The following is a 14,464-nucleotide window of genomic DNA, read 5'->3' on the forward strand; positions in this document are numbered from 1 at the left end:
CCCAAGTATTTCAGCCATATGCTCTACCAATTTTTAAGCTCTTACGATCCTGTCAGGTAAAATAAGACAAGGTTGTTTCTAAGTGGTTCTTCGCATGCTTAAGATCAAGACAGGTGCCAACACAAAAGCAACTAAGCTAAAAAACAAATCAGAAGTTTGAAAGCGTCTTACTAAATCAAATAATAATCCCCCATCATTATTACTTTTGGCTTAACTTCACCACCACAGAAGACTAACAAGTAAGGTTCATTTAACATTTTAACGGAAGTAAAACCTTGTAAGATAAGTGACCAGTTATTCCAAATTTCTGTTGAAAATCTGTTAAGCACGGTGAGAAAAATCCACCGTAAAGGAAGATTCGGTGAACGCAAACACTGGAGAAAAACACGTTTTGTCTGAGAACTTGAAGAAGAGCTTAGAAAGCGACGACACACACAGGAAGATCACCTGGCCAGGGCACAGCCCCTCTTCGCAGCTCACCTGATTGGCTGCCATCGGGGAATTACTTTTAACCCACTCTTCCACGATTTTGACCACGGCCCGGAGCATTTTGGCGTCGGGGGACTTCTCAATGAGGGAGGTCAGGACGGCCTGGACGAAGCTCTTCCTCATGTCCATGCTCATCACAGCGAGGCGCGTCTTCACCAGCTCCAGACTCAGCATCACCAGCTCACTGGTGCCTGCTCAAGCGGAGAAAGAGCCCAACGATCTCTAGCAACGTGCCCGAGCAGGCAACCACCCACCCGCACTGCATGGCACTCTGGGTTCTGCCCATTTCCCCCCCAAAATATCTTCTCCTGCAACTGGAGCTCTGGGATTTGAAGTGCCTCACGGCTTTCTGACTACCCCACCTTGTCAGGGGGCCTATAAGAGCCTTCTCACAAGGGAAGGGATGACGGCGCTGGTGGGACCGCTGCAGGCCACCCCGCACACAGCCGCACGCATGGCACTGGTGCTCCGAGGGGCAACTGGCAGAGCGATAGCCGAGGCTCCCTGCCGTGCACCAACATGTCCCCGATTCCTGAAGCCCACAGCTCAGGTCTGGAACCGGTGACTTAATTCTTCTTCAGAAGTAATAGCTCGGACAATAGCAATCTCTGTTTTATAGCAAAATTGTTAGATAACTCTCATCTAGTGATGAATGCCGCTCAAATTTCTTCATTCTTAACATTCACAACTTTTAAAAGCAGTTCATGTTTAAAGTGAGTCTTTTTACGGTTGTAAACGAAATGCTCAGAACCTCTTTGTGAAAAGCAAATGATACTGAACTGCATAAAAACAACAGACATTTGTGTTGGCTTTAGAATCTAATCACAGCCGGCACGTTTAGGTGTCGAAGCCTCAGGGAAGGACACGGGGCCGAGCCTGTCACCTGCGGTTGCCTCCGTGCTGCCCGAGGCGGCCTGCGGGCTCAGGTGCTCTCGGACCATCTTCTGCAGGGAGCGCATGAAGACCGAGATCAGCCTGTCGATGTAGCTCGGGTTGTTGCTGCAGGCGGACTTGAGGATCATCAGGGTCCCTGAAAGGTAGAGAGTGACAAGTGTGTTTTGAGAAAAGTCTTACAAAATTGAGTAATTTACAAAAACGTACTACTTAAAACATTAAAAAATGTGCTAGACAAAAAAATGTGCCATTTCCGACAAAAGTACAGGTTAATCCCAAATGTCAACATTACAGGTGACCCTTAAACAGCACAGGTTTGAACTGCATGAGTCCACTTATGCACAGCTTTTTTCCACTAGTAAATAGTACAGTGCTACACAATCCGGGGTCGGCTGCATCTGTGTACGAGGGGCTGTGGACACGAAGGAACCATGTAAAATATACAGAGAGCCGACTGTAACCCATAAGAAGATTTTCGCCTGCAAGGGGTCAGCGCCCCTCGGCCCCAGAAGGAAAAGCCCATCCAGTGCGCAGCTGGACCACGCTGGGAAAACCACGACGGACACACGCTCACCAAAGAGCTGGGAGGGGTTGGCGCTGGTGGCCTTCTCGTAGTTGGTGAGTCCCTCATAGATGACTTTGCCCACCGCCGCGTAGAGGCACTCCAGCTCCTCGTACTTGGAGGCCACGCTCGAAGTGCCTGAAACAGTAGTGGGAACCTGGGCTCTGGGGTCCGGCTCGTGGGCCCGGCCAGGCTCTGGGACGCTAACTCTCCTCAGGCTAGCGTTGAGCTTGGCTGTCTGGGACCTGCGGTGACTGACACGGGCACCTCTCACCGCAGGACGCATGGATCCCAGTTTACGGAGCTCAGTAACCACCTTTCATGCCACCAAGCCTCGCCTGAATATCCTACATACACTTACATATGAGATGCCAAAATTCTATCTTGTCAGCTGTTCAACAATTGACAAAATATTTTAACCTAACTTGCTTTAAATACCATATGGAAATGGTATGTTCAGCTGATGAAGAAAACTGTATTTCCAAAGCAGACAAAAAACTGCTTTGGAAAAAACTGCTAATGCAAAGACTGCTACCATGAAGTTTTTATGTCAACTTCTTTTAAAGAAAGTTTAAAGGTGCAAAGAAAAGCAGAATAATAAAATGCTCACTATAGTAACAGGAGGATGAGCATTCTTAGCTAACAAGCTCTGTGCCCACCCATCCACTCAGAAAGAAAGAAAGGCGCCAACAGCAAAGGTCACATACTCGGCTCCGTTGGGAAAATACTCATGAGGCGTGAAAGAAGGCTGTGGACTGCTCGTAACACTTTGGTGTTTCCACACGTCATACAGGCTGCGATTCCACGCTGCAGGGGTTTGAAGCTGCTCAGGATGGCCGGGGACTGCAGCACGGTCAGTAAGAAGCTCAGCACTTCCAACCCTGTGCATATGTTTCCATAGTTCACTTGATTGGGCTGCTCCTGGGACGGAGAACACAGGCCACACACACATGAGATAAACAGTACAGCGAATTGCAAACAGAAACCAAGCGAAATTAAAACTACACGTGTCAATAAGTACTTGGAAATGAAATAAACAACCAGTGAAGAATAAACACATCAGATATATAAATGACCACCACATTTTATTAACACAGTAGGATTTCATAATCTTCCTTTTAATAAATTTGCTTTAAATATTTAGTCAAACTTCCCTTAAGCTCATGAAAGATATTAATATTCAATATTAAGTAGTACTAAAATTTTGAAAATCAGTAAAATCTGGTTTAAAAAGGCAACTATTGCAATGAATTTTGTTTTCTCGTGTTTTCAGTTAAAATACATATATCCTTCCAAAAGGAAGTATCTTTGAAACTGTGCATCATGAAATCAATCTAACAGATAGTCAGCATTAAAAAAAAAAAAAAAAAAGAAAGAAAAAAAGAAAAACCCAAAAGAAGAAAATAGAAAATAGAGCACAAGTTTTAAGGTAAGGATTTAAGTTTGGCCTCCCAACACGTGTGTCTGCGGCCGATGCACACACATGCCCTGCAGGTGCGCCGTGCGTGTGCACCGCTGTGAGGCAGGCCATGGGGAAAGGCAGGAAGTCCGTGTGAGCAGACCCACCGCCCTCAGAAAACGTCAGCCTGTGAAGGGGCTGAGCTTGATTCAGTGGTGACTACATTTGACAGGAAAAAAGAGGAAAGAAATCTGCAAATAAGTTAAGCAGCAAGCATGTGCTGCAGACTCAGGGGGCCTATTACTCTGTTTCCATAACACAGGTTAACCTGTGTAACCCTTCAAAAAACTTGAGCAATGATGCTAATCTTTGCAGCACAAAACAACAAATGCTTACAGTAGGTATGATCATCCTGAGACCAAAAGCTTTCAAATTTCACCACAGAACTAGATAAACTGAACTGCATCCTGGTAATGAAACGGATAAGGCCAAGCGAACAGCTTCTGCAAGCTCCAGAAAATTACAGAATCGTGGTTTTTACAGAAACAACCACCAAAAAACCCAACAAATAATCAGCATCTGGGGCTATCTCTGATTACCTGACTATACAGTGCTACGTCCATCATTCAATCTATTTTAAAAATTCAACTTTACTTTAAAGGTGGTGGCGGAAGTCAACTAAAAATGTTTATTCCACGCCAGCGGGTAGGTGGGTTTAAGAAATTAATCTGTGAAAGGCAAGAGAACTATTCTGTTTTCAAAACTCCCAACTCTCCCTGGGGTGGAGGTGAGAGCTGAAGACTTAGAGCCATTTTCAGCGAATGACACTCCCTCCTCGTCAGCCAGTGGCCAGAGGAAGAGGCGAAAGGGGCCACGACCAGCCGCAGGCAAGGAGACCGGGGTTGGGGGCCCACCTGTGCCCGGGGCCCGCGCACCTACCACGCTCATTAGCAGCTTGTCGAACCACTGGAGTTTGAGCTCCGACTTGGGCCACATGTCCGGCCGCAAGGCCGTCTTCAGGAGAGTGACACACCGGCGGGACAGCACCTCCCCAGGAGACCCCGCACTGTTGGCGCTGTCGTTAACCTGCAAGTTCACTCTCGTTCAAGCCCGAGTTTCCCAGCACACGCGTTCACAGGCCCCTGGCCCGCCGCTTCCCTGCGCCCTCCCACCCCCGCGCTCCACCTCCTGGCCACCTCCCCTCCTGTCTGACCCAACCTCGCCTCAACCCAGCTGTCTCTGCTGCCCCTGGGGACAGCCCCTCCTCCTTCACAGCGGGTCGGTGGTGATCTGCACTCATTTGTGCGATTACTCCCTCGGCCGGGCCTCCCGGGCCGGGCCCAGCGCACCGCAGCGCACGGGAAAGGACCGGGCGAAGAGTTTAGAAGACTGTTTTCAGTACTTGCAGATCCTCAACAGTGTTGCAGGATATACTATTTTTTAATAATTATAAAAACTACTTTGTAAGGGAAATTTCAGTTACAAGGTTTTCTGAAATATAAAAATGAAAAGTTTCAGGAATTGATTCCCAACAACTCCATGAGAATATACTGCTGATGTGAATGACAAATGCACGTTACAAAGCACGTGAATGACTAACGTCATCCGTAACTTACGTAGGTTGGGTCACCCCGACACCCTTATGACACAGATAACTCAAAAGTCAGTGATTTGCCCAAGATCACTGAACTGCCATGTTTCCCCAACACCAAGATGCTACTATAAGCTATACCATTACTTCATCACCGCTGAAAAAAAAAATGTTTTTAAAAATCGTATTATAAAACACAGGCAGATTTCAGATATTAGCAAGTCACGAAATAAACGGAATTTGGTATGAAAGGGACAAAACTAGCTCTCAGACCCTGGTTTGTCTATTTCTTTTTTGACTAAACCATCACCGACAATCAAGCTCACTGGAGCCTATCAAGCAGGCTTTGCTCGGAAGGATCCCTAGCCTGAGACATGCAGATACCACACCTGACAGGCCACGCGGATGAGGAAGTTCACCACGGTGTCCGTGTGCTGCTTGTCAACGGGCTTGGCAAGGAGGGAGTCCGTGCCCGGCAGCGACGGGCTCCGCCCAAACACCTGGAGACGGCGGGAAGAGAGTTCTCAACAGCGCAGCCCACTAACCGCACGCGGCCCTCCTCCCCGGGGCAGACCCCATCCTGGACGTCAGGGACACCACTGGCGGGCGTGGTCTCCGCAGAGGAAGGACAAGCAAAGTAGCCGTGGAGAAAGTACGGGGTCACGTGCGTGAGACTGAAAGGGCCCAAGGTCCAGGAAGCCAGTAAGGTGGGACATCGTGGGGTTTCTAGCTGTGGGCGCAGCCTTTCCCAGCTGTCCTGCTGGCGCGGCGCCGGGCACTCGGCCCACATTCAAAGTTTGTTGGATAAATGAACCCGTAAAATTAGGCGGCGCTCGCAGCCTGTGCACGTGCTCTTACCGCGCTGATGGCTCCCGTCGCCGTCCTGAAGCGCTTCACTTCCTGCGCAGAGTCCACCGACAGGCCTCTCTTAATGGAAGATGAGACAGAGTTGACTCCTTCTCCACTCGTATTTGGGTCCATGTCTGCATCCGGCTTAAAGAGACACACACACTTGACCTTCCTGACTGTTCTCCAGGGAGAGGCATAAAGAACAGGGAAGACTCGAGGGGCCGACGCCCTACCTGCTGGTCCTTGATCCTCTGCAGCTCCCACTTGATGACGACTTCGGACAGGTCCACAGCCAGCCGCCTCTGCTCGATGGTGACGCTGGGCGTGAAGCCCAGCCTCTGCATGGCGCTGACCATGTGCTGCACCAGGTGGTGCCGCACCGGGTAGTACACCTGCGGGCGCGGGCCGGGTCACGCCGGGGACACCGCGTGCCGCCCTGCACGCACGCCCACGTAACCCGCCTCGGCCCCAACACACACAGCCCAACCTCCGGCCCACGAATTCTGAACCGTAACTTTAGCAAAGAAATTCTCATCACCTTTTGTATGTGTGTTCATCACCCGCCCCCCTTCACTGAGTCCCAGCATAAGAGCGTGTTTCAGCCTTTTAGGTCCATCTTTAAAAGATGCTGAACACTGAATTATCTTTAGGTAGGCAAGTCTAGTCACGTATGTTAAACTTCAGACTTGATGTCATACAAATTAACCGTGCCAAGAGGCAAATTCCCAACTCTAAAAGAGCTGGCTGTAAAAGAATTAGCTTTTAACTCAATCCTTTCTTCTCCACCCAAACACCTACAAGAAATATCTACATATAAATAAATCCAACAAAGGGGGTGATCTGGTTATAGAGAGGGAGGTGCCAGCGACACCTTCAAGCCAGGTTACCAAAATCTAGAGTTACTGACAACTGCCTCCCACCTTAGAGTGACAACTCATCTGTGTTCGTGGACAAGTGAGGACAGCTGACCCTTGAACAACACGGGGGCCAGTGGTGCCCACCCCTGACAGAGTCACAGACGCGGAGTATAAACTTTACAGTCGGCCCTCTCCACCCGTAGTCCCACATCTACAGATTCAACCAAGTGCAGAGCATGGAACACCGCAGTACGTTTATTGAAAACTATCTGCATGTAAGTAGACCCACACAGTTCAAACCCTTGCTGTTCAAAGGTCAACTGTACTTACAAGAAAAATGCCATCTTAGCAAAAAGCTTAAGCCAGGGACACATTCTCTAAACTACAGCAATTTCCATGTTGATAAGGCCATACACATACCCATACTAACCAATGGATCAGAATTACTTTCACTGAAAGATGCATGACCACCTTATTATTGCAGAAAACGAAGACAGGCGAAACTTCAAAGCAAATGTCTGACAGGGTATTTGCTCTGAAGCAATCGACATCAATCTACAGTACTTCCTACACACCTTGAAGTGCTGCACTATCAAGTGCAAAATATGAACCAGCTGGGGGACAGTGTGCCCCTCCTCCACGATGATCTTCCTCGTCCAGTGGGTCAGCATCTGGTGCCCGTCCTCCATTCGGGCAGGCACCGCCGGAGTCAAAATAGCCATCGCCTGCCTGACAATTGCTCGGGCTTCCATTGCATGGGCCTTGAGAAGACTGTGAAAAACCTACGACAGGACAGAAATACTGATAGAATGAAGGTTTTAATAAACACGATAAAAACAATCACTTAGAACTAAGGCATGATATTTCTGCAAAACAATTTAAAGAAGTTCCTTAGGGCTCTCTTATTAGGAAAAACCGCAGTAGTTACGTTCTCTTTCATTCAGTTTTGATCAATGAATGTGTTTGCTCTAATATTTTCTGAGCACCTACTATGTGCCTCGGCTGAACTAGGGTGGAGCATACAAAGACGAGCAGGACCCAGCTCCTCTAGCGTAACCAGTGGGAAGTCGGCTGAGGGATACAGATGATTTTACTCCAGCCCCGGGGTAGAAGATGGAGTGAAAGGGTCCACTCTCAGAGACACTGCTGAATTAGTTCAAGTGAAGGTCTGATGGACGTGAGGTCATGGGAACACAGACCAGCCGACCGGCACTGTGGGTAGAGGGGACAGGGCGGGGCTGGAAACAACAGAACTTGCTAAGTCTGCATGCCTGGGAGAAGGACAGGGTGTCACAGATGCCCCTGGGGTCTCTGGTCCAGAGAAGTTCCCAAGAGGGAGTGGTCAGAGGAAACAATCGAGAGTGACTCACAGGACAGGACGACAGCCAGCACTTACCAGGTGCTTAATGGGACAGACAGACTGAGTGCTCAAGTGCACGATTACATTTAACTCTTACACAGGGACAGGGATGAACTCAGAGTCACGGAACTCATGAGTGGAAGAAACAAAACTCGAACTCAGCCTGCCTGACATCAAAGCCTAAGCCACTGAGCAACGCAAGGAACAGGGGCTTCAGGTCGCCAACCTGAAGAGGGTTAGGAGACAAGGGCTCACGAGTGCCTACTGGCTGTCCTTAGCTAAGGCATGGGCCGGGGCCCTTGACTAACACATGGTCCTGCTACGGGTAGAGAAGCGTGAGGCGGAGAAAGCAGACACTGTCTTATTTCAAAAGCAAGGCCGCAGAGGAAGGAGCGGGAAGGGCAGGAACACGGAGGAAGGGTGAGAATGAATCATCGTGGAGGTTTCATAGTCACAGAAAGACAGCAGAGGAGCATTTTTGAACGCACTGGGAAAGACAGTAAACGGGGGAGCAGGCGGTGCCTGCGCTCGTCCGCGGGAGCACACGCGGGCGTGACGCCGGGTGGACGGGAGGGAGCCCGCTGAGTACCTGCAGGACTATTTTCTTGTGTATCGCAAACTTGGCGATAATGTGGGCCAGCAGCAAGTGCCCGCTGTACTTGCAGGCGGGGTCCACGCAGGCCTTGGAGAGCAGGCAGGGCCACGCGAAGGTCATGAGGCGTCGCAGCTTGCTGTTGCGGTTCTTGTTGTTGTCGTGGACGTGGTGGGGTGCGTGCTCCACCAGCAGCGTGGCAAACTGCAGCAGGTAGATGCGCAGCGAGTCCAGCATGTCCGCCTGTTTCTCCGGGTCCAGGACCTGCGAGAGCACGAGAACAGGATGCACTTCTGCTCTGCTACCTCTGAAGGGTCACTCGCCGAGTCTAAGCCCTGAAACACACGAACTCTCTCTCTCTCCGCACATATTAAACTCTACCGTGATGGACTCAATGACGTCACATCAATTTTCCTTTATTACATACAGATGACAAACTCGATACATTTATTTTAATGCTGAAAAAACGGGCAGGCTTAGAAGTCAGAATGCAGTGGGCAAAGGGGCTTGAGGTGGAAAAGGAATACTAGCTCTTCAATGCAAGGTGATTCAGGACTGAGTTTCTTAATTTCCAAGTAATTGAGTTTTTTTTTCTCATCAACCATTAATTACCTTGTCCTTATTTTTTAGTATTATGATCAGAAAACGTTACCTACCAGAAACTCCGTTTTTTAAAAAACTGTTACGCTTTCCTGTGCAATCAAGTACCTGACAGACGTTTACGTGTGTTCCATGAATATGAGAAAAACGTGCGCACTCTGAGGAACGTATCACACGTCCCTAGTGAATCAAGCATACCGACTGCACCATCCAGTAAGGACCCTCACCGCCTTCTGTCTCTCGGAGGACCTGCCAGACTAAAGTCTTCCACGGTGACTGTGTTTTCACCAGGGCCCCCCTCCCGTGGACGTGCTGCCTCACGGCGGCCCCTCCCAGGGCGCCAGCCTGCCCCGCACCGTTTATCCCCATCGACGCTCGAGATCCCAGCTCCTTCCTCACTTGTGCCGAGTCGGCAGCGTCTGGCCCCGAGGACACAGCCTAGAGAAGGCAGTACGCGGGAGGGGCCGAGTCCGGGTCACCATCTCCCCACAGCTGCCCAGAACAAGGCAAATATCAGAATGTGGACCAAAGATAATTCCTTGGGCTCAGCTCTCACTTCCACAGGAGGGTGGGCGTGGGGTCAAAACCGCAGGAAGGAGGTCCGTCTTAAGGGACCAAGACTACGGGAGGCCCAGCAACCTGTCCGTGTGAGGAGCACTCCCTCTGCCTGGACCCCAGGACGGGGCAGTGAGGAAGCCGCCGTGTCCTCTCCGAGGGTGGTGGCTCACCGGTGGCTACAGGCTGGGATGCCCACGGCTCACAGCACTCCACCACCACCCGTGCACACACACTCAGTCCAACCACCTCAAGGCAAACTCGGCATCTGCCAGTGAAGTTCAATAGCCTAATGGCAGAGGACAGCACAGGCATTCCGCAAGCAGACACTTGATTCCAAAAGCCTCACTGGTGCAAACTGGAAACACTATCGTAAAAGTGCTGAGACCCAAGCTAACTTCAGACACCCTAGTGCCACAACGACGTTCATGAACTTGGCAGCAAAGGGGCACAGCGGCAACTGGATCCAGTCTAATATTCTCACTGGCTTTTAGTAGATTCTTTTGCAAAGCTAAAGACGTAAACAGATCTTGAAAACTCTACTGACCAGCAATACAGGTTTCTACAAAACAACTGTGACATCTGAATTTTTCACTGAGATATATTGTTTCTCACTGGAATCTATTAAGGTGGAAAAGATAATTCATTCCACATGGAGGCTGACTTAATAAATTCACTAGTAAGAATTATAATGTGCTGCTATAAATTAACGCAATCATGAAAAATAAAAGCCTTAGGGATATAAGCTTATTTCCTTGAACCTGTCACATCTCCCAAGTCACATTTCAGGCCGACGCATGGTTAGTGATGTCACCTTGGTTATAAACACACTGGTGATGCTCTCCGGGTTATCGCCTTCTGGATTGGGAGGTCCTAAGAGCTGCTCTCCTTCCCCCTTCTCAAAGCTGTATAAGAAAGCAGGATTCAAGATATGCTGCAGAACCTACAAAAAAATTGTACAGTGAAGGAGAAGGAAAACGAAGCCGTGCTCTCTGTCTCTTTCATCAGGTGGCAGGATCACCAGCTTGGTTGCGCTGCGCCATCAAGTTAGACGTCAATCAAGGGTGCAGCTCATAATCCTGTCTTTTATTACAATGGCAACCGTAAAGGTAGGTTAAAAACTTGAGGAAAACAGACACTGGCCTGGTTCACTCTTCTCACCTCAAACAAGTTGTTTTACAAAAACAAGGGAACTAACAAACTACTCGCCGACACTGGTTCACGGCTGGACCTGCCTTATGTTTCCCAACAATGAAATTTTCCTCATGAACGGCCCAGACGAGGAAAGGCACAGCAGAACACGTAGTGCCCTTGGCTCCCTAGCAAACGAGCTCAAACGCCGCGGCCTTTCCCGCAGTAACGGTGGGACTCACCTTGGCTTTCAGTTCATCTCCGAAGTTGGGGTCGTTGAAGTCCACAAAGCGAAAAAACAGGGCGCGTTTTTGAGCAATGCTGTAATTTTTGGGAATCTCCTCCTCCGTATACTCTTTTAAGAACGTCATGTTGCAGAGGAAACGACCAGTGAAGGCCCGGAGCAGCTGGAACAGCAACTCTATGTCTCCATAATTCCTTCTGAAGGGCCAAAATAAGAAGGCAGGTTAATTTTTTATGGCAAATTTCATAACTATGTTTGATGTCCGACTTGCTTTTGAGCAGCTCAAAGTTACAGCCCATCCTCTACAACAAATGTGATGACACACATGCAGTGAGCCAGCTATGCAGAGCTCAGGGAGGAGCAGCTCAGGGAGGAGGCTTATGGGGAGAGCAGGCCACTTGGTGCAGAGCGCCCAGGTGCACCCACTTGCAGTAATTCAGCAGACAGTAGGCCAGCAGCTTGGGCTCCTTCCAGTTGGTGGCAGCCATGTTCTCCTTCCGGTGACTTTCCTGGAAGGTTTCGCTGACCCACACGCGTCTCAGCTGGCTCACCAGAGAGTGCTGATTGGCCAGCCAGGAGTCATCGTTTTTCACTATAATACTAATGATCTGTCAAAGAAGAGACAATGAGGATGCTGACAGGGTTCTCCCTGAGTCTCGACTGAACGTTTAAGACGTCGGGTGCCTGAGAGAGAGCCGTGCTACCTTGATGGCCTGGAACTGCAGGTCCAGGCGCAGGGTGCTGGTACTGGGTGAGCCAGGGCGCACGGCAGGCTGGGTGCCGCCGGGCAGCAGCAGCGTGATGAACCGGTTGGGGTTGGCCGCCAGCACGTCTCGAAGAGGTCTGGCATCTTTGTGCTTTAAAAAACTCTGAAAACAAAGCAAAATAAACAGCCGTTTTAAGCTAATCAAAACCCGCAAAATGTTGAAATGATATAAACTCTAAGGTTCTTCCTAAATCTCTCAAGGCAGGCCAAAAAAAAAAAAAAAAACAAACAAAAAAAATCACTGCAAGCACCCTCTTTAAAAAGTGCTTTTTAGACAATAATCACACTTTGAGCTTCATAATCCTAGCAGCTCACTCGTTCATCACCACCACCAAAATCCTACAGAGAGGGATTCCTGGACTTGACCTTTTCACATACACAACAATGTCTCTAACACTCAAATACATCAGAGAGAAATAAAGCCAGGACACTGAACAGTGATGCATAAGCCCCCGACTGCCGAGCGTGCGGGCGGGGCCCCGAGCCCAGCCCCAGGCCCCCACCATGAACATCCTGCTCCACTGGGGGTCGTTCAGCGTGGCTTCCATCATGAACAGCTCCACCGTCTGCGAGGGGTGGCGGGTCAGGAACCTGATCAGAGGCTCTCTGAACGGGCTGCCGGCCTAGAAGACATGTGGTGAAAACTGGACCTTCCGGGGGTGTGAGGCTTTTCTAGTCTAGCAGCCTCACACGGTTCCAACGTGCATCTCTCCCCCTTGTGGCTGGAGCGCACGCACCGTAAGCAAACATCAACACCCAATATCTTTATACTGTTAGATTAACCCATCTAAAATATGACAGGGAAAACATTACAAGCAACAGGTGGAGGAAGGATTAGAATTGGCCCGTGTTTGACCGTTACCTCGATCAACATAGCGCGCTCTGTTTTCATCACGACCTCTAGCAAAGGCTTGACCAGAGTCTGAGGCGCAGCTGGGATCAGATGAAAAAGGTTGATGATTGCCGAACAGATTTTCATTTCCTAATGAAGAAGACCGGAAATTATACAACAGGCCCATTAATTTTGCCAGCGAGAGATACCAACATCACTACAGACCCTGCTAGGCTCTAGCTACAGTGCAAGGTTAGCCAACAGAAGCAGAGTTAACATGTATCAATAGAAAGCCACAACTCGCCAATCTCGGGTTACAGCTGTGGCCTAAGGAAACTACCTGCCCTTGGCCCTCAGATTCCATCTGTCAGCGGAGGGGAGAGAGAGCTGACCGTGCACCTCGGTGACGGCGCCGTCTGTGCTTTCACGCACACCGACAAGTGTCGGAAGTGGCCTTTCGGGCTGCCGAGGTGACCCCGCCGGGGCAGGCGGGTCAGGCCCGTGGCCTGAGCTTTAGGATTCCCTCATGTTGCCATGACATCACGGGGTCTTCCCAATGCACTAAGTTTTTACCCTCAAAACTTAGCACAAAGTCCTCAAAAAGAATACTTGAAGTAGTTACCCTGGAAATTAATTATCAGCGTAAATAAATGACTGGCCGTGGTTCTAAAAATTTGTCAACCAGGCCTGAAAATAAAGCTGACAAACTGCTTTCCAGAATCACATGCAAAACGTGGGACGCCAAGCATTTTGCATTTTTTTAACGTGCTAACAGCTCAGCGGCCAATTGCTGAGTGTCATTCCGACTTTCCGTTCACAGTGTCAGTTCCCACGGTGCTGTGTCTGCCGTTCAGGCCACGGGGAAGGGAAGACTCCCTGATGTCCCATCCTGGGTGGCGGGTAATAGGATACCCGTGACTCTATAAACCAGTAAAATGGGGATGATAAACACCAGTCAGGAGGGACCACGTCCCGGCAGCACTGGAGATACTTCTCCAAATGTCTCTTCAAGCCAAAAGGCAAAACAGTGCGACCGGTGAGAAACGAGAAAAATCAGCTCAGCGTTGCTCCCGTGCCTCCTCTAGAGCTCTCTTCTACAGTGTTTCCAAGTTTTCAGGCAGATTAAGTTCTATCCTGAAATTAGAATAACCTTCTAACAAATGGTACTTTCACCTTAAGGGCTTTCGTTTCCAAAGCACTGTCACGAAATCACTTCTGGCCTTCGCGTCACCACCGGAAGGCAGGAATGACAGGTATTACCATCCCCATTTTACAGAAGAGGGAACGCTCAGGGCTGGGCTGTTCAAAGTCGGCGTCGTGACCACCACAGCGTGGTGTGAGTGAGAGACACACCCAGGGGCCTGGGTGCAGGGGGAGCAAGGAGGTTTCAGTTTGAGGCAGCTGGTCAGTCGGAGGGAACAGAACTCCTCCCAATGTCTAGCAGGTCTACTGTATTCTTTGCAGCGTTTCCTCTCAAGAGGTTGTTAGATGCATGAGTTCATACAAACATTATGAGCGCAAAACCCGGCTGGATCGGAAATACCGAGATATTGCAATTCTAGCACGTAGAAAACCGAAGAACTGAGACTCTTGCTTAAAGACGTCCTAATAGAAAACATGCGTGGCACCGGGACAGGTCACGGCAATGGTGCTAATACAACTCCGCCACAGACAGACAGTACGGCTCACTGCACGCAAAGGCACGACACACTCTGTCCACCACAGAACCACAAGTCACAGCAA

The 14,464-nt window shown here is 49.6% G+C and overlaps 1 protein-coding gene across 11 annotated transcripts in view; it reads right to left on the reverse strand.

Moving 5' to 3' along the window:
* TRRAP (transformation/transcription domain associated protein) overlaps positions 1-14,464 on the reverse strand; it is a 110,481-nt gene that overhangs the window by 44,513 nt on the left and 51,504 nt on the right. For all 11 annotated transcript variants that reach the window (XM_067012268.1, XM_067012275.1, XM_067012274.1 and 8 more), the window contains 16 exons: positions 12,752-12,871; positions 12,393-12,512; positions 11,828-11,992; positions 11,550-11,731; positions 11,122-11,320; positions 10,563-10,691; positions 8,591-8,857; positions 7,217-7,423; positions 6,018-6,176; positions 5,794-5,928; positions 5,325-5,435; positions 4,284-4,430; positions 2,653-2,866; positions 1,958-2,083; positions 1,373-1,519; positions 481-680 (listed from right to left, as the gene is read on the reverse strand). In XM_067012268.1, coding sequence (XP_066868369.1) covers positions 481-680; positions 1,373-1,519; positions 1,958-2,083; positions 2,653-2,866; positions 4,284-4,430; positions 5,325-5,435; positions 5,794-5,928; positions 6,018-6,176; positions 7,217-7,423; positions 8,591-8,857; positions 10,563-10,691; positions 11,122-11,320; positions 11,550-11,731; positions 11,828-11,992; positions 12,393-12,512; positions 12,752-12,871 — 2,628 coding nt within the window. The remainder of the gene's footprint in view (positions 1-480; positions 681-1,372; positions 1,520-1,957; positions 2,084-2,652; positions 2,867-4,283; positions 4,431-5,324; positions 5,436-5,793; positions 5,929-6,017; positions 6,177-7,216; positions 7,424-8,590; positions 8,858-10,562; positions 10,692-11,121; positions 11,321-11,549; positions 11,732-11,827; positions 11,993-12,392; positions 12,513-12,751; positions 12,872-14,464) is intronic.

Source organism: Kogia breviceps, chromosome 14 (genome assembly GCF_026419965.1).
Source record: "Kogia breviceps isolate mKogBre1 chromosome 14, mKogBre1 haplotype 1, whole genome shotgun sequence".
NCBI lineage: Eukaryota > Metazoa > Chordata > Mammalia > Artiodactyla > Physeteridae > Kogia > Kogia breviceps.